This window comes from Hypanus sabinus, chromosome 10 (genome assembly GCF_030144855.1).
Source record: "Hypanus sabinus isolate sHypSab1 chromosome 10, sHypSab1.hap1, whole genome shotgun sequence".
In the NCBI taxonomy this organism is placed as follows: Eukaryota; Metazoa; Chordata; class Chondrichthyes; order Myliobatiformes; family Dasyatidae; genus Hypanus; species Hypanus sabinus.
The window spans coordinates 128,555,934-128,579,736 of NC_082715.1; the positions used below are offsets into that span (position 1 = coordinate 128,555,934).

Genomic DNA, 23,803 nt, shown 5'->3' on the forward strand with positions numbered 1-23,803 from the left:
CCTAGGAGGTCATGAAGGATGATGATCAAGATGGAGTTTTCTGACATTCTTGATGTTGTATTGGGGCTCTTGAAGAGCATTAAGGCGGATAAGTGCTGAAGGTCTGATTTATCCCAAGTTATTGAGGGAGTCATAAAGGTAAAAGAGGAGATTGCTGGGTCCTTAGTCAAGATTGGTTTATACTCTTTAGCCACAGGCAACGTCCCAGAGAGCTAGAAAAATACCTGTGTTGTTGTTCTGTTTCAGCAGTAGAAACAAGCCAGGAAACTAGGCTGGTGAGCTTTGCATCAGTGGTTGGGAAATTATTGGTGAAGATTTTTGGTGATAGCATTTATTTGCATCTGGAATAGTATAGACTCATTAAGGATCATCAGCATGGCTTTTTACAGGGGAGATCGTGTCTTACAAACTTATGAGTTTTGAGCAGGTGACAAAATTAATTGACAAGGGCAGGGCAGTATGTTATATACATGGACTTAAGTAATGCTTTTAACAAGATCTATTATGACGGGCCAATTCAGAAGATTGAGACACATGGAACCCATGGAGATTTGGTAGATTAGATTGAAGCAGGTGTGGGGCATTTACAGGAAGGGAATGGAGGAGTTATTTGGATAATGTCATGTTCGACACAGACACAGCAGGTGAATGACCTCTTCCTATGCTGTGGTGTTCTATGTTCCATTCATTGCTTTACTTTATCATATTCCATAGTCTGCAGCCATTTGATATCTCTATGTATGACCTCTTATCGCCACCCCTCCCGTCCATACCTGGCACCATATGTCCACTAACTGCTCCTCATCCTTATCTACTTAGTGCTTGCCAGCTCCTGTCTCACCCCTCCTGCTCTGTATTTGCTATCTCCCCTTTGCAATCTTATCAATCTTGATGCAGGGTCTCGATCCCAAAAGGTACCTTTGCCTCCAACCTGATTCATTGAGTTGCTTCAGCAGCTAGTTCTTTTGCTCCAAATCCCAGTATCTACATTCTGAGGAGAAAATCTGCAGATGCTGGAAATCCAAGGCAACACACACAAAATGCTGGAGGAACTCAACAGGTCAGGCAGCATCGATAGAAAAGAGTACAGTCGAAGTTTTGGGCCGAGACCCTTCATCAAGACTGGGGGGGGAGAAAAGATGAGAAGGCAGAGAAGATTGGGGGGGGGAGGGAGGAAGTAGTACAAGGTGATAGGTGAAACTAGGACAGGGGGAGGGGTGAAGAGAAGACTGGGAAGTTGATTGGTGAAAGAGATCAGGGGCTGGAAAAGGGGGAATCTGATAGGAGAGGATAAAATACCATGGAAAAAAGGGAAGGGAGAGGAGCACCAGAGGGAGAGATACAAAGATTAGGTGAGAGAACAAAATGGTGAAGGGGAGGGGGGGGGGGGGAGCAGCAATTACCGGAAGTTTGAGAAATCGATGTTCATACTATCAGGTTGGAGGCTACTCAGATGAAATATAAGATGTTGCTCCTCCAACCTGAATGTGGCCTCATCACGGCAGTAGAGGAGGCCATGGACAGACGTGTCTGCATTGTCTTGGGTCTCAATTTTTTTGAGCCTGTTCTTGTCACTTCAGTAGTGGTAGATTTGTCATGTATACTGTCTATGCCTTAGAACATAGAGTAGTATAGCACAGGAACAGGCTGTCCACCTCACAAAGTTGCACTGAACTAATTAAACGAAAAACTGAACTAATCCTTTCTCTGAATTGCACATGATAAACCTGGTTTCCATTTTGAGGGTAATCTCTATAAATAGGGAATGCTGGTGGAACACAGCAGGCCAAGCAGCATCTATAGGGAGAAGCACTGTCGACGTTTTGGGCCGAGACCCTTCGTTAGGACAAACTGAAAGGAGAGATACTAAGAGATTTGAAAGTAGTGGGGGGAGGGGGAAATGCGAAATGATGGAAGACCGGAGGGGGTGGGGTGAAGCTAAGAGCTGGAAAGGTGATTGGCGAAAATGATACAGAGCTGGAGAAGGGAAAGGATCATGGGACAGGAGGCCTCAGGAGAAAGAAAGGAGGAAGGGGGAGCACCAGAGGGAGATGGAGAACAGGCAGGGTGATGGGCAGAGCGGAAAAAAAACAAACAACTGAATATGTCGGATGGGGTAAGAAGGGGAGGAGGAGCATTAATGGAAGTAAGAGAAGTCAATGTTCATGCCATCAGGTTGGAGGCTACCCAGCCGGTATATAAGGTGTTCCTCCTCCAACCTGAGTGTGGATTCATTTTGACAGTAGAGGAGGCCATGGATAGACGTACTAGAATGGGAATGGGACGTGGAATTAAAATGTGTGGCCACTGGGAGATCCTGCTTTCTCTGGCGGACCGAGCATAATAAGCGAAACAATCTCCCAGTCTGCATCGGGTCTCACCAATATATAAAAGGCCACACCGGGAGCACCGGACGCAGTATACCACACCAGCCGACTCACAGTTGAAGTGTCGCCTCACCTGGAAGGACTGTCTGGGGCCCTGAATGGTGGTGAGGGAGGAAGTGTAAGGGCAGGTGTAGTACTTGTTCCACTTACAAGGATAAGTGCCAGGAGAGAGATTGGGGGGGGGGGGGGGGCGAGTGGCATAGGGAGCCAATCCCTGCGGAAAGCAGAAAAAGGAGGGGAGGGAACGATGTGCTTGGTTAGTGGGATCCCGTTGGAGGTGGCAGAAGTTACAGAGAATTGTATGTTGGAGACTGGTGGGGTGGTAGGTAAGGACAAGGGGAACCCTATCCTGTGAGGTGACAGGCAGATGGGGTGAGGGCAGATGTGCGGGAAATGGGAGAGATGCGTTTGAGAGCAGAGTTGATGGTGGAAGAAGGGAAGCCCCTTTGCTTAAAAAAAAGGAAGACATCTCCTTCGTCCTAGAATGAAAAGCCTCATCCTGAGAGCAGATGCGGCAGAGATGGAGGAATTGCGAGAAGGGGATAGCATTTTTGCAAGAGACAGGGTGGGAAGAGGAATAGGCCAGGTAGCTGCGAGAGTCTGTAGGCTTATAGTAGATATCAGTAGATAAGCCCTCTCCAGAGATGGAGACAGAAAGATCAAGAAAGGGGAGGGAGGTGTCGGAAATGAACCAGGTAAATTTGAGGGCAGGGTGAAAGTTGGAGGCAAAGTTAATGAAATCAACGAGCTCAGCATGCGTGCAGGAGGCAGCGCCAATGCAGTCGTCAATGTAGCGAAGGAAAAGAGGGAGACGGATACCCGTATAGACTTGGAACATGGACTGTGCCACAAAGCCAACAAAAAGGCAGGCATAACTGGGACCCATGCGGGTGCTCATGGCTACACCCTTGGTTTGGAGGAAGGGGGAGGAGCCAAAGGAGAAGTTATTGAGATTAAGAACTAATTCCGCTAGACGGTGGAGAGTGGTGGTAGAGGGGAATTGGTTAGGTTTGGAATCCAAAAAGAAGCGAAGAGCTTTGAGACCATCCGGGTGGGGGATGGATGTATATAGGGACTGGACGCCTATGGTGAAAATAAGGCAGTGGGGGCCAGGGAACTTAAAATCATTGAAAAAATTCAAAGCGTGAGAAGTGTCATGAACATAAGTGGGAAGAGGTTGAACAAGGGGGGATAAGACAGTGTCAAGGTATGCAGAAATGAGTTCAGTGGGGCAGGAGCAAGCTGAGACAATAGGTCTACCTGGACAGGCAGGTTTGTGGATCTTGGGTAAGGTAGAAACTGGAAGTGCAGGGCGTGGGAACTGTGAGGTTGGTGGCAGTGGATGGGAGATCCCCAGAGCTGATAAGGTTGGTGATGTTATAGGAGACAATGGCCTGGTGCTCCTTAGTGGGGTCATGATCAAGGGGTAAATAGGAGGAGGTATCAGAGAGTTGTCGCTGTGCCTCGGCCAGGTAGAGCTTAGTACGCCAGACAACAACAGCTCCCTAATATATATATTATATAATTTTTTTAAAAAAAATAGGTGTTTAATCTCAGCACTTTTTTCCTAAGTTAGCTTGCCCTCATTATTCAACATGATGCCCATCTAAAACACCACACTGAAACTTTGGCACTGTAGTTTTTCCTCATGAGCAGGTTCCTAGAGGAAAAAGCCACTGTTATTTTGCTGTCAAAATTATGTCACTAATGTGCTAGCAGAAAATATCGAGTACCTGTGGAAAAACGTATCAGTGTTACCGATAGAGAAGTTCCCTTTATTCCATCCACTGTCTTCACCATCTCTGTTAACCAGACCAACCTGCTTCCCCTTCTCCCAGTTCTGATGCAAGACCTCAGATTTGAAACATCAGCTGTTCCTCTTCTTATAAATAGTGCCTCACCTGGTGAGTGCATCCAGAATTTCCTCATTTTACTTTGGAACATTGGTAGAAAGGGCTGCAGAGTAGGAATACACTCCTTTTTGATTACCTGTGATTAGTTTTAGATAAATATACATTTTAATGTGAATATATTTCTTAACGCAGATGACCAACTTGGAAAAGGCTCTTCTGAAAATCCCAGTTTGGAATCGTGTGATGCAGGTAGCAGAGAAAATGGAAATACATCAGAAAGTCCCTTGTCCACCAAATCTAAAGGAACTCTAACACAAATGGAGAAATCCATTAGTTTCTCTTCTGTGCGGTGGGAGGAAGAGGACATACCAAGGTTAGTTGTAAATAAATATATTCAGTCCACTTTCCTTTTAAAACCAAAAAAATTGAGCAAGAGCATTTGAATTCTCTTCAAACAAATTACAGATACTAAATGAAAGATTCAAACTATATCTATCATCTAAGTGTTTATGCAGTACACAACCCTGAGATTTGTCTTCCCACAGACAGCCACGAAACAAAGAAAGAAAATCATGGAACCTTTCAAAGAAAAACACCAAACTGCAAAAAAAGAACACATTGCACAAATGGCAAAAAAAGAGTGAATAACACAGAATATAAAACACGTCATTAAACCACTCTGGGCTGATTCAGTTCAGGCTAGCTCTGTGTTGTTTGTTGACTTCAGACTGCAGAGTTGGATAAAAATTGTGCAAAATAGCAACAAAAAAAGTGGCCAGAAATAACATCATGTGAACTACAGTGTCCGCAAACTGTCAATTAATCCTTCCCCAAGACCCAGGACTCCTGCAGCATAGAAAGAGAGAGACCTCTGAATGCAGGGACCTTCCTCCGGGAGCACCGGGCAAGAGGACAAGGAGAGACTATCACACCCATACACTTTCCTCCGGCAGCAGCGTGCGAGAGGCTGGTAGACGGCACTGAATACTCACTTGCCTTCTGCTCTCGCCTCGGTTTTAATCTTCCTTGCTGCTTTAATCAGCGAGAAATGGAATCGATCAAGGGCTTGTGCCATGTCTGCAGGCTTCTTGACCTCCAGGCTGCGTAATTCACTTGAAACCTCACGGAGCCCCTTTTGGAGACAGCAAAGCACCGGATCACACAATCGGCCTGAACACACGCCACCAAAATGTAGATCAGACTCCATTAGCAGAACCAGATTTGAACGAAAAAGTAGTTTTGTGAATCATACATAGGATATCGACTTGGTTGCATTGTTTGCTGGCACCATCTTCCCTGGAATGTTCTAGTTTTTATCTGCACTGATACCCTGCCTTGTGTTACCCAGCAGGGCACTGTTACATCATTGTGTTCTTAGGATCAGCCAATCTGAGCAATCATGCGTATGTGAAAAGGCGACACCAAATATCCAGTGCTTTTAGGAGCCTGACACTTTGCCCTGCCCCCTGCTGGTGATGGTGCGGCAAAGAAACATCTGAGCCTCAGTGCAGATTGTTTGGCTCTGAGAGCTGGGGTAAATAGGACAACTGTTTGGCACTGAGATATTGGTGTCAGGGCTACAACCTAGCTGGCAAGGTGAGTGTGGGACTGGATTTGGTTGCCCTGTCTGTAGACAGGTTGCCCGGACCCTGTGGTCCCTGTTATCCCCACCTGTTTTGTATGTTGAAGCTTCTCTCTCTTGTGCTTGCTCTCATGCCCACTCTAGCGTGCACGCCCCCGGTGTCATTCACCATGCCAGCCAGGATGCAGCGCTGAGCCAAGCTTGGCAGACTTTCCTATCCACGGTCGATACATTGCTGAAAGAATACCAGCCGCATTCAAAGGTTCATGCAGTTTCCTGGCACAGCAGAGCATAGTGATGGGGAGGACAGAGTTTGTGCTAGATTTCCAGCAGAAAGCTGCTGTTGGTAACACTTGGCTCTGATTCTATAAGCACTCCAGCTCTAGGCCATGCATTCTGAATATGTTGAATGAATTCTTTTTAATCCATTTTCTTATCATTATTTTCTGAGTAATTTAAGAGTCTTGTGGAAATAACCAATACTTTTGTGGTGCAAAATGTAGGTATTCTGAACCACTGATGCCACCTCTTATGTAATTCTCCACATTCACTGGAAGTATAAGGAAACCAACATCAGCATCCTCCCAAGCCAACATTCACAGCATTGAGGTTCTAGCTGTTGGTTAGCTAGGTTGGTCAAACCTCATTGTTCGCATGCTTTTTTCATTGAACTCTATAGACAGATGTTCTATTTCCAAGAACAGTTATGGATGATTATTTGAAGGGGTGATGAAAATATTCTAGAGGATGTGCTCATGGCATCACTGAGATGCACCATCCTCATTGATTTCTGGGAAGCTGTGATCCATAACTGCTCAAAGTGGTAGAGGGACAATTAAGATGGTATTGAGAACCTTGAAACTATGCATCAGGAGCACAGTGTAAATGGGGGAGAAAAAGCCTGTCCTATCAGAGCATCTGTTTCATCCGTGGATGAATCTGTTGTTCCCACATGGATTATAGGGTTCTGAGTGAGGAATGAGTCTAGAGTCGAAGCAAGTAATCTTTGATCCTGAGGGACAGCTGAAAGGAAGTTTCTGAATTCTGTTACAGAATTAAACATCTGACCTCCATACCTCTGACATTTGCTGCAAAACTCACAGCAAGGAAGATGGGAAAGTAAGAACACACACAAAATACTGATTCTTATTACCCCTGAACTTTTTCCACAATTCGATAAAATTATCAGATCATCTGTAGGGCAGGGAAGTTTACAAATAAAGGGCATACTGTATGTTTACAGTGAGAAGGGAAAGATTATTTCCACACATTATGGTGGGTATATGAAATGAGCTACCAGAGGAGGTGATAGGAATATCTGGGCAAGTACATGGATAGGGAAAATGTAGAGATATTGGTCAAATGGGATTAACATAAATAGGCATCTTGGTCGACGTGGACTGAAAGGCTTGCTTCGCTATGAACTCAAATTCACTTTCCAACCCTTGGCTTTCATTATCAAAATGTCTACCAATCTCAGTCTTAAGTCTAACAATATGTTATAAAGGCTATAATCATGAAAGTGTCTTTTCATCTCAGTTCTGGTTACTTGAAGTTGCTAGGTTCAGTACTAAGTTCCCAAAGATGCACACTACCTAGACAGAAAATGAACTTCTGTTCCTTGAGCTGGAGTTGGGCATCATTGGAGCAATGCAGGGGCCAAAAAGGTTGGATTGGATTGAAGAATTAATGACAATTTAATTGGAAGCTCAGGGTAGTCGTGAACCTGAACAGAGGTGCTCTTCGACTCATCAGCCAGTCTTTTTTTGTTTTCAGTGTAGAGGAGGTCATGTTGCAAATACTGATACAGTGAAGTACTGCTGTTTTGTTGCCGACTTTCAGATTTAAGTATGTGGAGGTAGAACAAAATGGAAAATGGGAACAATGCAAAAATATAGTATCACAGTGCAGTGCAAATAGGCAGATAGGGTACAGAGGCCATGATGAGGTAGATTGTGAGATCAAAAGTTCATCTTTAAAATTCGTGTAGAAGGTGGTATGAGTTTTCAAGCTTTTGTATCTTCTGCCCATTGGAAATGGGAGAAGTGAGAATGATCAGTGTGGTAGGATATTTATTATATCAGCTGCTTTCTCGAGGCAGCGAAGTGTAGAGTCAGTGGAGGGGGCTGGTTTTCATTTTAGACTGGGGTGTATTGACAGCTCTGTAATTTCTTGTGGTCTTGGCAGACATTTGCCATACTAAGCTGTGATGTACCAGAGAGGTGCAAATGTGTTTCTGACTCACTTGGAAAAACTCTTTTACTTGCTATGTGGAGGAATGGAAAGAAGGTAAAAGAACAAAGCTGTTGTCTTCCCTTGTTGTATAAGTGTATGCCATGAGAAGAGTGATTGGTGAGAAAAAGGAGCTGACCAGAGAGTTGTAGAGAGAACAATCCCTTTGAAATGCTGGAAGAGGAAGATGTGTCTGGTGGTGGAATTCCAGAGTTCACAGAACTAGTGCATGATTATGGAGGTGGTGTTCAGTCTGCAAGGACATAACTGTGTCTCTTGTTGACTCGTAATTCTTTGCCCTACTCTGACCAGTCTTCAGCTTTCAGCATTGCTCAAGTAACATCTAGTGTAAGCTCGAGGAAAAACCCTTCATCTTCATCCTTTTGAGTATATTGAAACCCTCAGGATATGCTATTGAATTTGATAATTTCAAGTCAACTCTCCTTTAACTCTCTACCACAGATGCAACTTGTTTCCCTGTATCTGACTGCCAGTTTTTGTTAATTTTATCCTGACAACATTGGTCTGATATCAGCTGTTTCTCTCCCCACTAATGCTGCTGCAGTACATTTGCAGAATGTTTCTAGACTTCTATGTTTTTGTTTCACATGTCCAGATTCAGCAATATAGGTGTCTGGTGAATATTCAATGTAGTGAAATTAATGGACATGTTGAAAAATCAATACTGAAGCACTGATCAGAGGCTTAAACAATGGTCCATTTTGATTGCTGAACCTCGAACCAGACCTACACATCCTTTAGGGAAAACATCTTGAAGTTGTTGTATACCACTGGACATCACCATGAAAAAGTAAAGCAATATGTGTCAATATTCTCTCCAACTAGTGAAAGCAATTATTTCTACTTAATATACTAAATAAAGTACATGTATTAAAATGTTTAGTTTTCTATGCAATTTGATCTGCTGTAATGTTGATTTAGGAATTTGAAATCGGCCATTTTTATCCTGTTTATTTTGATGCTGTACTGCTTTGATATTGAACAGCCAATGCATTTGATATTTTGTGATCTATTTGAAGATAATTTTGTTCAGCACGATAATAAGCTCTATCCAACTCTTGGTTATCTGCAGTTCTTTAGTACTAGTGGATATTGATCGACAGAGCACCTGTGAGCTTGAAGTGGATGCAGTTGCAGCTGACGTACTAAATCGCACTGAAATTGAAGGTAGTTTTGTTTGCCTACAGCTGTTTTCTTCATCTCTACAATGTTCTCATGCAAAAATGTGTTTTATCTTCTGAAAAACTGAATTTCATTGTTAACCTATTTATTGTGGTGTGTCCATATTAAATGATATGTAGCAACGTCTTCCTGAACTTTGTAATCAATGAGTATCACAAGTTCTTGGTTAACTTTTGAATTCAATAGGTTTTTAAATTTGGGTGGTGTGCATGTTTTGATTAGGTAGCATTGTATAGTTGATGACTTTTGGAAGGAAATGCTGACACTTTTTTTCTGTTTCTTTAGCTCAGGTTGGTAGAAATCCTGGTTTGCAGGCCATATGGGATGATGAGAAACAACGACGTCGTGAAAACAACTTGCCCTCACAAATTGAATCCATTAGTTCACCCGGTAACTACAGCAAAGCCTTCTATATTTTGTACATGTACAAGTATAAGAAAATCCCAAACCTGTCTTGGGTTGGATCTTTAAGTGAACCAAGTTCAAAACCATAGCTTAATAAATGTGCGTTCGTGTCCAGTTGTCATGTCCCATCTCTACTGGCTTCCACCTGTTGTGCTGTAAGAACAAATTGAGTTATTTATAAGTTAGGTTAAGATTTCATGTTGCACAATGGTTAGTAAACTTTTTTTTAATGCAAGAAACGTTGTAAGTTGCTTTGTTTGGCAAGCAAAATTTCGATGTTGAGCCATGGGAAATGAGGTTGGATATTTTAAGGTTAGGACAAGGAGGTATTTAAAAAGGAGGAATTGGGATGTGCAACAGGGTAATTCTCATTGGGTAACATATGATGGTGAGATACATCCTGGCATGTGCTGGGACACATCAGTGAGATAACCGGGGGTCATTGGGTGTTTTGGGTCTTTCAACATCAGACCCAGGTGACCCATCCAGGGCTGTCAGGCCCTGGCTTGTGAGCCAGCACATTGGTCACACCTCTTGATCCATAACCAACTGGAAGCTTGCTCAGCAACCTCTGTGATGGTCCTGATGGCTCTTTTCTTTGCAGCCCAGTAATGTCAAGCAGAGAGTAGGTTCTGCACAGAGCAGCCAGCAAAATTTCCACACCCCACCTCACATAGTGTCCTCCATCCCTGTCTCTCGCACTGCTCTACCAGTTCCTGCTATTTAGTTTTCTTAAAATTGAAATAATCTGCAAAGCAAGCGCCTTTAATTAAATGTAGGTGCTGCGTAAATGTATTTTGAAAGGTAGAGAGCAAACTACATTGCAAAGCAAACCATATTGCCCAGCCTATGTAATTATAACGGATTTGGCTGGTCTGGTTGATGATGACACCTCCCCTTCCCCCCCAGTCCCCAACAGTACCAGCCTCAAGAGTACATGGATCAGGGGTCCATATAGATTCCCAGCACAGAAGTTCACAGCCCAAGTAGATAGTTTTGCTATATAGTATAGTGGGGTGGGTACTAGCCTGTTTGTTTGGACTGAAGCATAGAGCACTGCAGTACACAAGCAGGTCCTTTTATCTCAGTGTGTCAACCACGATGCTGATCCAAGTCGCACTTCTGCATGCACAGGATCCAAATCCCTCCAATTCCCGTCTGTTCTTGTGCCTCTGAAACATAGCCATTTTGCTTTTCACCCACCTACCCAGCCACCATGTTCCAGGTAAGTACTACTTACTTTGTAAAGAAAACGTAATAAAATTGCCCCGTAATAAAATCTTGTTTGAACTTTCATCCTCTCACCTTAAAGCTATGCCTGTTAATGCTTGATATTTCCACCCCGGGGTGAAAGACTCTTGGTGATCAGATTGATCTAGGCCGCTGGTAACTTTATTTGCTTCTGTCAGGTTATCCCTTGGGCTTTGATTCAGAGGGAAAACATTCCAGTTTATCCACCCTCTGTTATAAGCTAAAGCTCTCCTATTCAGGCAATATCCTGGTGAACCTCAGCTGTACCTTCTCCAAAGCCTCTATACTACTTGTAATGAGATGCTCAGAACTGTACATAATACTCCAGATGTGGCTGAACAGAAGTTTATACCATTGCAGTATGACTTGTCAACTTCACTACTCTGTACCCTGACTCTTGAAGGCTAATATGCTACATGCTGCCATTAGCACCCTGCCCACTTTTCCCACTTTCAGGGAGCATTGGACCTTGGAGTCTGCCACTATCTGTATACTTTCATCTTGTATTTCACCTCCTAGAGCGCGGCATTGCACATTTTTCCAGATTAAACTGGACCTGCTTTTTCACCAGTTATTTCAAACTCATCTATATCTTGCTCTGTGCTTTGACACCCTTCCTCTTTATCCACAATTATGCCAATTTTTGTCTGGTCTACAAATTCAGCCCATCTGAATTTTCATTCAAACAAAGTCCCTACACTGTCCCTCCACTGGTCAAAGATGAACAGTCAGAATAATACTCCTACATCCCTACCCTCTATTCAAAAGTTCAAAGCTTAAATTAAATTTATTATCAAATTATGTATGTGTTGCCATATAATGCCCTGAATTTCATTTTCTTGCAGGCGTTCACAGTGGAATGAAGAAATAATGAATAATAATAATAATAATAAATGAAGAATCAATGGATTTTAAAAAATCTACACACAAACAAATCTGGTTGAATGGTGCCTCAACAACCTCTCACTCAACATCACCAAAACCAAAGAGCTGATTATTGACTACAGGATCTTTGGTTTCATTCCACATCAGATCCCTTCTAGATCTTATCCCTCTCACCTAAATACCCACTTGCTTTAGACTCCGCTACCCCAGCAAAAAGGTTGTGACCATCTATTCTATATGCGGCCCTCATAATTTTATAGACTATATAGTCACCCCTCGATTTCCTTCGCTCTAAGGAGAGTGGTCCCAATCTATTCCGTCTCTCCATAAAACCTCAAACTGTCTAGTCCAGTTATTATTCATATGAATCTCTTCTGCGCCCCCTCTAGCTTAATTATATCCTTCCTAGCATGGCAGCCAGAGCACAGTTCAGGATAATATGTAAAAAGTTTGAGAGGTCAATTTTTTTTTAAACCCAGGGGGTAGTTGCAATCTGCAATGAGTGGTACTGCATCCTCTGATATCATTTAAGAATTATTTAGAGATTTAAGAATCACCAAGCAACTTGGCTGCAGACCAAGTGCTGATAAATGGGATTATTGGGGATGAATTTGATCAGTGTGAGCATGTGGGCTGACAGTTTTCTGTGCTCTGTTATTCTTCAACAGAATTTTGGGGAGATTCAATGCAGAAGGTTATGTTTCTGGTAGATTAGAGACAGCGCCTGGAATACTGTATACAGTATACATTAGAGAAGGATTTTAATGCAGTTCAGAGAAGATTTACTACATTAATACCTGGAATGACAGTTTATTTTATGAGAGAAAGGGTTGGCAGGCCACATTTGTATCTGCTAGAATTTAGAGAATGAAGGAGATTTTGTTGAAAATGTCTTGTCGGAATATCTAAAACTTGGAGTCATATTTAAGAAGACAATGTCTTTGAATATTTTTATCTGTGTAAGCAGTCTATTAAATGTCTTAATATGCATCTCCTAGCAAATTCGGCTCTTTAGTCTGTTGAGCAGATACCAGCTCTTAAAGATGCGATCTCCAGCTTCAATATAATCTTGCAAAACATTTCTCTAAATCTGAGGGAATTTTTTTTTTGAGTTCAGAAAATTGAGTTCTTTACTCATTATTGACTCATGTAAGTTAATGTTTTAGAAATGATCTGCAAGACTAATTACTCCAAACAAATCATTTGTTCCAAATGGGGATGATTTTTATTTCCTTTATTAATTTATTACTTAATTGTCTTTTGAACAATAAAATTCAAAATGTCCTCAGAATTCTTATGGAAGTCTTTGTGGGTGAAGCACGCAGTGCTCCTTGTTGGGGATTGTTATAGACAAAATGTTAGGATCCTATAATCTCTACCGTAAAGAGGGATTGAGCCATAAATTCCCAATCTGGGATCCACGGACCCCTTGTTTCATGGCATTTGTCCAAGGCATAAAAATGGTTGGGAACCCCTGGATTAAGCAATAGGATTGCACCTGCTGTCAGAAAAATTCTTACATTAATTCTTTTCATTAAGACTGCTTAAGACTCTGTGTATTACTCCTATACTAAATAATTCCACGCGGTATACATTATTTCAGCAAAGAAATGAAGGGCAAAGATACAATTAAAAAGCTGCTTGTTACCCATCAGAATAACCAGGATTTTAATCACTGATACCCATGGCACAACTTGTTCTCTAAAACATATGTATTTAATAGCATTATGAAGTCCTCAATAACCTAAATTGCAGTACTTTGCAAAAGTCTTAGGCACATGTGTTTAGCTAGTGTGCCTAAGACATTCTCACTGTACTGGGGAGACAGTTTGTAAATCTAGTGGGAGAAAAGGACATTGCGAATGGTGAGGATGAAGTGCAGCAGGAGGGATATGGGACAGGTGGCAAAAAAGGAGTGCTGGGGCAGGAGGGTAGCAGACTCACCCAGCCCTGAGACACCAGGCAAAGTCATTTGATTCCCAACAAATGGTTTATTGATTATTACAGAACGTCTCACTGCTTCTTCCTGCTCCCTGTCCTCTCCCTCCCCCCTTTTCCCAACCATGGTTGCCCCCTCCCTGCCCTTTTCCCATTCTCAGTTCCCAATAGAGACCCATTTCAGAATCTTTTATCATCATTCACATATGTGATTTAATTGGCTTTTCTGTGTGACAGCAGTACACTGTAATACATAAAATTACTACAATACTATGCATGAATCTTGGGCAACGTAGCTGTGTGTGTATGTATGTGTACGTACACACATGCGCACACACACTCTACTATACGTTGCATTGAATTTAATATTCTGATGGTGTTGATTTTTATTTGTAGATCGTGGATCTGTTCAAATAACAGAGAGTGAAAGGCTCTTCCAACACAGAATAAAGGAGATTCTGCAACAGAATAACTATTCTGTGTAAGGAACTTCTTTTTCTTCATTTATATTATTTTCATCATTTTGATCAAGTTTTGAAACCCTATCTTTGCTGTTTAAAACAAGATTTTTGTCCCAGTCTGTGGAAAGTGAATTTGAAGAACTCCCTTCAAATTTGACCTTGCACATGGATGCATCATCACCTGAAGCTATTTCCTGTACACCTGCCAATCTGGTTGAGATACATAATGATAAGCAAGGTACGTAGCAGTGTTTGGTAAGACTGCATCTGGGTTTTTTATCATACTGTCTATAACCTTTATTTTTAACTCCCCATTTTCTGTCAGCCTCTCTAGTCAAGACACAAAGTCTTTAAGTTAGCCAACGTATGTTAAATTTAATTCATAATGGTCTTCCAAATAGTGATCATTTAGTGATGGGCAAAGCTCCCTTTAGTCTAATGGAATAATTTATCCTGAAATCCAATTAATACTTTTCAACATTATTTCCTCTGAAACTTTTTAATGATTTCAGTCCATCCTGTTTCTGATGTGTGGTTAAACTTAGGAAGGCAGGACTTGTTTAAAAGAATATGTAAGCTAATTTGCTGACAATGGCCACTGAATGCTAAATATACTGTGAAGATGGCCAATTGTGTGCTGTTTTGGTTAGGGTGTCTTTCTAATGCTTTCTATAGCAATATCTGGGAAAGTTTGTGTTTTACCGGATAAACTAATAAAGTGTTGTTGAATTTTACAGTATATTCTGCTCCTCTGTATTTTCAAATCTTCAGCTAAACAATGACCTTAGAATTAAAGGAATTGATTTATTGGATAAGTCTTTTCACAAAGTAAACGGTTATCAGCTTGTGCTTTTTGAAATAAAGTTGACTTTCATTCAAACCCAACCCCATTCCAACAATTAAAGGAGTGAGCCGAGGAGATGCAGAGACTGAAGAAGCGATAGTTGATGAAGAAACTATTCTAAATATAATGGATAACAGTCAGACGTTCCATCCTTCATCACAACCAATTCTCAGTGAGTATGTAAGGTCAACATACATTTGATAGTACTGAAGTATTTGTCTATCATGCAAATGTATTTAATTCAGAACTCACCAGATGATGTAGATAAAAATTCTTCATAAAATTTCCTACATTTAATGTTTATATGAAAGACAGATTTTGCTTCAGGAGAGATTCACTATATAGAAATTGATTTATAGTACTGAATACAGTGTAAGGACTTGTCTTTCAACTATTCTTATTAATTCATTGCAACAATGCATTGAGGTTATACAAGGTAAAGCAATAATAGAATGTAGCTGACATACCAAGTTGTGATGCATCCAGGTAGGATGCTTTCTGTGGTGCATCAACAAAAATTGGTGTGTGTCAAACAGGTCATGCCAGATTTCTTCACAGGCTGGGCAGCTGACATACCAAGCTGTGATGCATCCAGATGGGACGCTTTCTGTGGTGCATCAACAAAAATTGGTGTGTGTCAAACAGGTCATGCCAGATTTCTTCAGCCTCCTCAGGATGTAGATGCACTGGTGAGTGCCTGTGTGGATGGACATGAACAGCCTATTGGTGATTTTCACTTGGTTCTAAGTTTTGGAGCAGAAGGGGCTGATGCAGGATATGATGAAGTACAATATTCTCAGGGGCTAGGGTAGATTGTAAGACGCATTTCCCCATGGAAGAAACTGCTAAGACCAGAAGGCATAGATTTAAGGGGCTGAGAGAGGAATCTGAGAAAAAAATTATTTTGCCCAAACATGTTTGGAATCGAGAATGTACTGCCTGACAAGATGGTAGAGACAGGTTTTCTCAGTACATTTAAGAAATAGCTAGATGAGCACTCGAATAGCTAAGGTAGAGCAAACACTGGCAGATAGCATAATATACTGGACAGAAAGGCCTGTTTCTTGGCTGGATGACTCTAAAACTGGTGCCGAAGTAGAGACAAAACAGTCTTGCGCAAACATTCTCTTGGCTAATGCAGGTTTGAATTATTTATTTAAATTAAAGTTATGATTCTGTTGTTCGCACTAAATTGTAAATAAGGGAATAGTTTTGTTTCCTCACTCCTCTCATTCCCTAACACTGGCTCCTTGCCAACTCCAATAAAGTTCAAAGCCCTGACTGATTCTTTCCCCTCCCCAGTAAATTGATGTCTGCTATAGGTTTTACGCGAACTGGTAATTTGAGTTCTGTTTAGAATTTAAATAAACCAGTTTCCCAATGCCTCCCCAACTTTTATCAAAACTTAATGAAACTAACGCTTCAGTAAATTCAAGTACTGTTTACTTAATATCACTATGACTACTTGGTAGAATAATTCTGTTGACAAGTATGTTAAACCCTCTTTGATCTTCCCTTATGCTTCACATTTGGTTACTTGCAAACTCATGCTCACTTTCCCTAACCATTCGGTCTACTCTGTATAACCCTTCCTTTCATTTCCTTACTCACAGTATAAGTATTACTGCTGTTAACAGATTATTGATGCACATTCAGAATTGTATTTTTGCTTTTTCCAAAACGACATATCTTCAATATCAATTCATCAAATACTATAGATGCCAGTCAGGACCAGGCCATGGTTCATCTGTTAGCTGGATTGGATGAAGATGAGTATGGTATGGCAAGGACCCAATTTGTGCCTGGTAGATCTCAGCAACAATCTGCAGGAAACCACAGCTACCAGCAAAACAGTGACGATGAAGAAAATGAACCTGAAGTTCAGAAAGAAGAGTTGGAACTTAGTTTACTAATGTCTCAGCGATGGGACGGTGATTTTCTAGATCCTGTTAGGAAAATGAGGTATGGAATTTATTTATATAGAGTGCTAAGTTATTAGATGTGCATAGTACTTTCTGAGATTTATTTTCAAGTATCTAATATTCATGTTTTGCATATTCATCTTTATGTGCCATGTTGTATAACACGGGTGATCATGGTCTTGACATGATTGCTCCTGGCAAATTTTTCTATAGAAGTGGTTTGCCATTGCCTCTTTTTGGGCAGTGTATTTACAAGACAAGTGATCCTAGCCATTGTCAATACTCTTCAGAAATTGTCTGCCCAGTGGTCGCATAATCAGGACTTGCGATGTGCACCAGCTGGTCAAACGTCCATCCATCACTTGCTCCCATGGCATCACGTAACCTCGTAACCTTGATCGGTGTGGGGGGGGGGGGGGCTAAACAGGTGCTACACCTTGTCCAAGGATGACCTGCAGGCTAGTGAAGTGAACGAGCGCCTTAAGCCTCCTTTGGAGAGAAGTATCTCCACCCTGCCAACCTTTTGCATATTAATTAATCAATGCATTCATTCATTCATGTGGCTTCTGCTAGCAAGAATTTCCTTTCCATTGCTAACCCTGCCTCCACCCCCCAAATTGAGTTTCTGGAGTTGCCTAAATGTCAGTCAGGTTAGGTTGGCAGATTCCTTTCCTACATTATGTAACCAGATGGAACTTTGCAACAACTTGGTGAAAGGTCATTGATCTGAAGCATTAATACTGTTTCTTTCTCTACAGAAGCTTCCAGACTTAAGTATTTCCAGCATGTTCTGTTTTTATTTCAGATCTTCAACCTGTGCAGCACTTTGCATTTGGATATTTGTTTCATGACAATGCCAGTAGTTTCCTGGTTACTAATAATAACTTTCATTCCAAACTCAATTGCTTGCATTTACATTCTCCAGCTACTGTGGGTAGGATTTGAATAGCTGACCAGTATTATACCTTGTCAAAGCATGTTAGGTTCTGGCTTGTTATCTTACCAAATACTTTATTTAAACCCTTTACTGCCCCCTTTCCACTGTTCAGCTACTCAAAGATTTCTTTTTCATTTTTAAAAGTTTAGTTGCTCACACTGCTGCCTCCCTTGTTACACCATTAACCTACATCTGTTCTTCCCTGTTCACTCAACTTTTAGAGTTCTCCTTTATCCTTTCATCCTGTGCTCTCAACCTCTTTTGTTTCATGAATTCTAGGAGACGAGGATATAATGTTAACATTGAAGTCATTCCACATACAAGATGTTAAGAAACACAAAGGGTTTAATGCAAAGGGTTTCTCTCACTAAAAAGCCATAGATTTCATAAGTTACATTTGTTTTTGCTGTTCAAAGGTAACAACAGATACTTGGATGGTGTTAACTCATAAACCAACTGTGATCTCCCTGAATGAATGAATGAATGAATGAATAAATAAATAAATAAACTGGCTTCCTGTATATTTGACCTTCCAACATCTTTCCTTTTAAACTTGTGACATTAAGCTTTTGGCTCAGGAGAAGTTCTGCCAAGCTAGTGGAAATATATTTTCCAATTCCCTTCCCTGTTGAAGGTTTTTTTTAAATTAGCTTTATTTGTCATATGTGCATCGAAACATACAATGAAATGTATCATTTGCATCAGATCAAGCTAGCAAGGATTGTGCTGGGCAACCCCCAAGTGCCACCACTCACCCAATGCCAACATAGCATGCCCACAGCTCCCTAACCCTAACTGTACATCTTAGCATTGTGGGAGGAAACCAGAGCGCCTGGAGGAAAGCCACTTGATCACAAGAAGAATGTTTAAGCTCCTTGCAGGTAGTGGCAGGAAACAAACCACAATCTTATAGCTGTTGCTGTAAAGCACTGAGCCAACCGTTATGCTAATGTGCCACCATTAAATGCATTCATTTGTAGATCTTTACCATCTATAATTTATTTGAATATCTCAAACCTTATTGCTGTCCTCCCTACAGCACAGATAGCATTAAGTATCATTACTCCTGACAGTAATGAATTTATTGCTCCTTGTAATTCCCCACAGTGCATAGTAAAGCCCGTCTTCCATTGCTATTTAACTGTTGTCCAGCTTTGGACTTCCCTTGGTTGATTCCACTGTTAATCGTACAGTCCTTACTGCATCCAGACTGCTGTGTTATAGTGTGTCTGAGATCCATTGTCTTCGACATCCAAGAGTGAAAATTGCATCAAGGTCCACTCCACAGACATCTTGTAATCTAACTTCTTGTATATCTGCCTTGTATATCTTAATTTGTGAAAATAAACGTGGAAATGTCCAGAGCTGGATTGTAGGTCCTTCTTGCCATTACTCAATCACTCCCACAACCTCTACCCTTTTGCCTGCCTGCTGACTTGATTTAGTCATGTAGAAGGGTGTAAAGTTGTCCAATAATTCACGCATCCTAAACCTGCTTTTAAAAAAAGTTACAAATGTACAGCCAAAATCTACAGAATTTAATTATCTTTTAGCAATCCCTAATAACAAAGGAGACTGGGTTTAAAGTATTATGTGTTCTGAATTGACTCAGGAATTAAGTGTACTTAGTAAATTGGTCATGGCTGCAGCATGCTTTCCAATCTTGTAGAATACTGTTAGTGTTGAAAGAACTTGAAATGCATGAATACTTTTGCAGAGTTACTTTAAAAAATCTTTCAGATTTTCAGAAAAGAATACAAGTGACTGCTCTTCAGAGGAAGATAATGCGTTCTCTGACGGTCAGATAGGAAATGGGGACATGATGGCTAATCTTTCTATTCCTCAGCTTGATGGGGCTGCTGATGAGAACACTGGTAAGTAACTTTATTAGTTGTGCTGTAACCTTGAATATTGAAGAGCTAGATTGGCTACAAGGCAAATTAATCTTCTAGCTATTCATTCATTGGGCCGCGGGACAGCACCTTTGATATTTAAAAACTCCAACTGCACACATTTTTGGTTATCTTTCTTCACACATAACTACCAACTTGGGACTTGCTCTCATTGCTTATTTGCAATACCCAATAAATTTGAAGTTTAGATTATTGGCTAAAGGGCTAATTTTTAATATTTACAGCAGCTTGTTTTAAAAATTAAGTTAAATTGCTGACCTCTGACAACACCTTCAAACGCAGAGTTCCCAGTGTTGCCTTCTACAGTTTAGTACAATATACCCTTGACAGGATTGAGACAGCTGCTTATCATTACCTTCAATGATTTCTGCACTTTTTTATGTTATCTCTCTATTGGACTAATTTCTTTTCCATCTTTTTATGTATAAAAAAAAAGGCACACACATCTTGGACAGTGTTTTTGTACTGAACTATTACTGAGCCAGTCCGAATCCATTGTTGCTGATAATAAAAATAAAATAACTGGGCCCAGAATGCACATACTCTTACAACTCAAACATATTTTTATTTTAATTGTACACAAGGAGAACAGCATGGCCCCTGTCATCGACACTGTTCTGAAGCCAGTAGAGAAAACTGCTATTTTTATACAGAATTGGTTTATCAGTTATGAATATTAACCATGTAGTAAATTGTATGTTTGAATTCTTTATTTGCAGGATCATTTTCCTGAACAATATAGTTAAAAGTCAATAGAAACTGCAAGCTGGCATTCTGAAGTTAATAAAGCTATTGTCCCTTAGTTGTTGGGTGTATTTCACATCCTTCCATTATTCTTTTCTCATCTGTCTCTGGCACCCCTGAGGTGTAAAGGGAAGCAATGTTCATCCAGGTTGATTACACACGGCCACAGTAATTCTCACCTATCTGCAGTGAGCAAGGTTGGCTCTGGGTGTCTTGCTTCAAAGGACTCCCTTGTCTGGGTTTGACTATACCCTGCCACAGTCATCCTCACCTGTATGCTGTCTTTCACCCTTGCCTTGCTGTAACTCCCACACTGCCTCCTTTTTGTCCTCTAGAGGGCATCACAAATCTTACTGAATTTCAGTAGTGCAGAGTTTCTGAAACTCCATTGACAGTTGGCTTTTAATATTAGGGATGTATGTACAACAGTCCTGATTAATAATGCTACAAGTAACTCCTCCCTTAGCCAAAAGGAAGTCTAGTGCTAGTTGATTTTGCAGGGCCACAGTGCCCATTGTCAGCATTTCAGCTTTAATGACATTGATGACCTGGCCTGTGTCATGTAGTGCTGAGGTTGTGTTAGTAGCCAGTTTCCCCAGCAGTGCGGAGGCCACTCTGGCAGATTCCCAGAACAGAACACTACAATCCAGTAATGCTCAGTCTCCATTGTCCTTCAATAGCAGCCCCACATATTAGGATATAGTTCTGTTTACAGTTCTAATTTCACTATCAATGTAAAACGGAGATTCAAACTCACTACGATTCAGGGGTATAGGCCACATTGGCAATCCACATTCAGAATGTCCCGGCCCTCTGTCGAGCATACCCTACAACCTGATGGGATAGTATGCAAGGCATATTCATAACTAAGATGAAGAAAAGTGTTAAGGGTATTAGTGGGATACTTTTGCATTTTAGGTGGAAGATAGATGCGTAAATTACCTAAAACTTGTGCATTGTGATTACTCGAGGTGACAAATGTTAAAGATCAAGGGTTAAATCCATCAGACCTAATCATCAAGGTTCTTCTGGCTACCTGTTCCCTCATCCGGCAGCAGTGCTGGTTTGATGGGTAAAGCCACGTCAGCTTTCCTTTGACCATTAAAGCAATGTATGTGGTCAGCAACACTTAGAATGGACTTTTCGAAGTGGGCTCCGGGCAGTTCTTTCAATGTTAGGCATTTACCGGGACTCAATCTCCTGGCCCCAGAGTGGCCTCCGCACTGCTGGGGAAACTGGCTACTAACACAACCTCAGCACTACATGACACAAGCCAGGCCATCAATGTCATTACTGCTGAAGTGGCTGGTAGGTCTGACACTCTGCAGCCATCGCAATCTTCTGCGCTTCAAGTACCTGCTGATGGAAACCTTTAAGATCCTGTGTTACTACTACACAATATTGCAACTTTTTTTTTTACTCAGTATGGATGTCCATCTGCTTTTTAAAAAGGGAAGGGTGACTGGCAAACACGTGGGACATCCAGAAGCACTTTCACGTGGAGGTTGGCCTAAGAACACAGCACATTGTCATGGGGACCAGTGGAAGCATCTCAGGCTGCTTCAGCTTGGTCTCATTGTGCAATTCAGCTTAGCTGCCCTGTAAGATTGACAGTGCTAAGGGTAAATGAAATTATGTTTATACTATAAAGCTTTTTAGTTCCTATATAACTTTATCCATAAAGTGAGGGTTGTTATCAGTTGAGATTTTCTCAGGGATACCAAACCTGGGAATAAATTCTCTCAATAGCATTTAGCAACAGTTACAGCATAATTTCTGAGTTTGATAAGCTTCTACCCATGGAGATAGCAAAGCAATAGCAGGTGCATAATCACAGCCCATACATTTAAGTAACTGTATAAAGTCCATTTGGAGATACACAAATAACCTCGAAGGGGAGGGTCCAGCAGTGGCAGGTACCAGCAGTGTCTTTCAAGGTTATGTCTGTCACAAATCATACAGCTGCTGCTACTTTTCTTGCTTTGGTCAAGAATCTCTCAGTTTTGATTCTACCCATCGTCTGTCTATAAAACTCTCATGCTCTTGTCTGTTTGTGACCTCCAATTAGTGCAAATGGTGCATTACAGCAGCTCTTCTTTTGGCTAAATCAACTTAATGCTCTAACTTAGAGAATGCAGGCAAAGTTCAGGGTTATATATTTGTATAAGATTGCTCACTCGCCTAAATCAACAGCCCTGCTTTCACCCGAGAGCCAGTGTCAGCCGTGATGGAAACTGCGACGCAGCACCAAGACACATGCGCACGGCCAGCCTCAGCAGCGACACCAACCGGAGCAAAAGGGCAGGGCAGCTCTATTTCGAGCGGTCACATATCACCATCAGCGTGTGCAGGATTGGGACGGATCTAACTGCCACCCATCAATAAGAGATCATTAAATCTTATTGTAATGACATATTTCTCTTTCAATATTTTTATCAGTTTTTGCATAAAGGAATACAGAGTACAAGAAGATATACAAGTCAAAAGTACCAAATATATCATATTAAAAATACAGTTACAATCACAAAATCCTGTATTCATAAAAGTTAAATTAAATCGTAATGTTGAAACACAAAAAATTTGGTATACTGAAAAAAAATCTAAACCCACTACCAAAGTCAGAGCTGTTAGGAAAGCAAGAAAAAAGGGAGGAAAACCCTTATTGTATAATATATTAATAGCCACCATCTGTACTTTTACAACAAATCAAAGGTTTTGAAAATAACTCAAAAATGGTCCCCACAATGTATAGAAGTCTTGACTAGATTCAAAAACTGAACATCAGATCTTCTCTAAATTTAAGCTTGACATAACATCTCGTAACCCGAAATGATGTACTTCGAGACACCCATAAAACCCTTTGCTGCAGTCGAAGGACAGCAGTGACTATATCACATCCATTTAGGAAAGCGCCAACCACATCATCAAGAATAATCAGCTTCCTTTGGTGTTACTGCTTCCTATCTTCTATCCAACATTAGGGTAAAAAAAATATGGTCAACCTAATTATGTCGCGTGGAAAGAGAAGGGGGACGCCAAACATTGTTGGGAAGCAGCAAGGAGAGGGAGAGAACGAGAATCGGATGAGGCCAGGGCCAGAGGACTCCAGGGTCCGAGTCAGGACAAAAAAGATGAAAGGAGGAGAGACATGCACGTCTCCAGAATGACAACAACAGGCACAGAAGGAGGAGAGAGGAAGAGATAAAGGAGCTGAGAAATGCATGTCTCCAAGATCAGAGACAAAGA

At 41.2% G+C, this 23,803-nt stretch overlaps 1 protein-coding gene across 3 annotated transcripts in view; it reads left to right on the forward strand.

The window, feature by feature from the left end:
* Positions 1–23,803, forward strand: part of rev3l (REV3 like, DNA directed polymerase zeta catalytic subunit) — a 171,669-nt gene that overhangs the window by 71,343 nt on the left and 76,523 nt on the right. For all 3 annotated transcript variants that reach the window (XR_009514473.1, XM_059982930.1, XM_059982931.1), the window contains exons 5-12: positions 4,433–4,613; positions 9,148–9,242; positions 9,543–9,647; positions 14,133–14,217; positions 14,302–14,435; positions 15,103–15,213; positions 16,760–17,003; positions 19,641–19,774. Coding sequence is in view for 2 of the 3 variants with exons in the window: in XM_059982930.1 (XP_059838913.1) it covers positions 4,433–4,613; positions 9,148–9,242; positions 9,543–9,647; positions 14,133–14,217; positions 14,302–14,435; positions 15,103–15,213; positions 16,760–17,003; positions 19,641–19,774 (1,089 nt within the window). In the remaining variant the exon portion in view is untranslated. The remainder of the gene's footprint in view (positions 1–4,432; positions 4,614–9,147; positions 9,243–9,542; positions 9,648–14,132; positions 14,218–14,301; positions 14,436–15,102; positions 15,214–16,759; positions 17,004–19,640; positions 19,775–23,803) is intronic.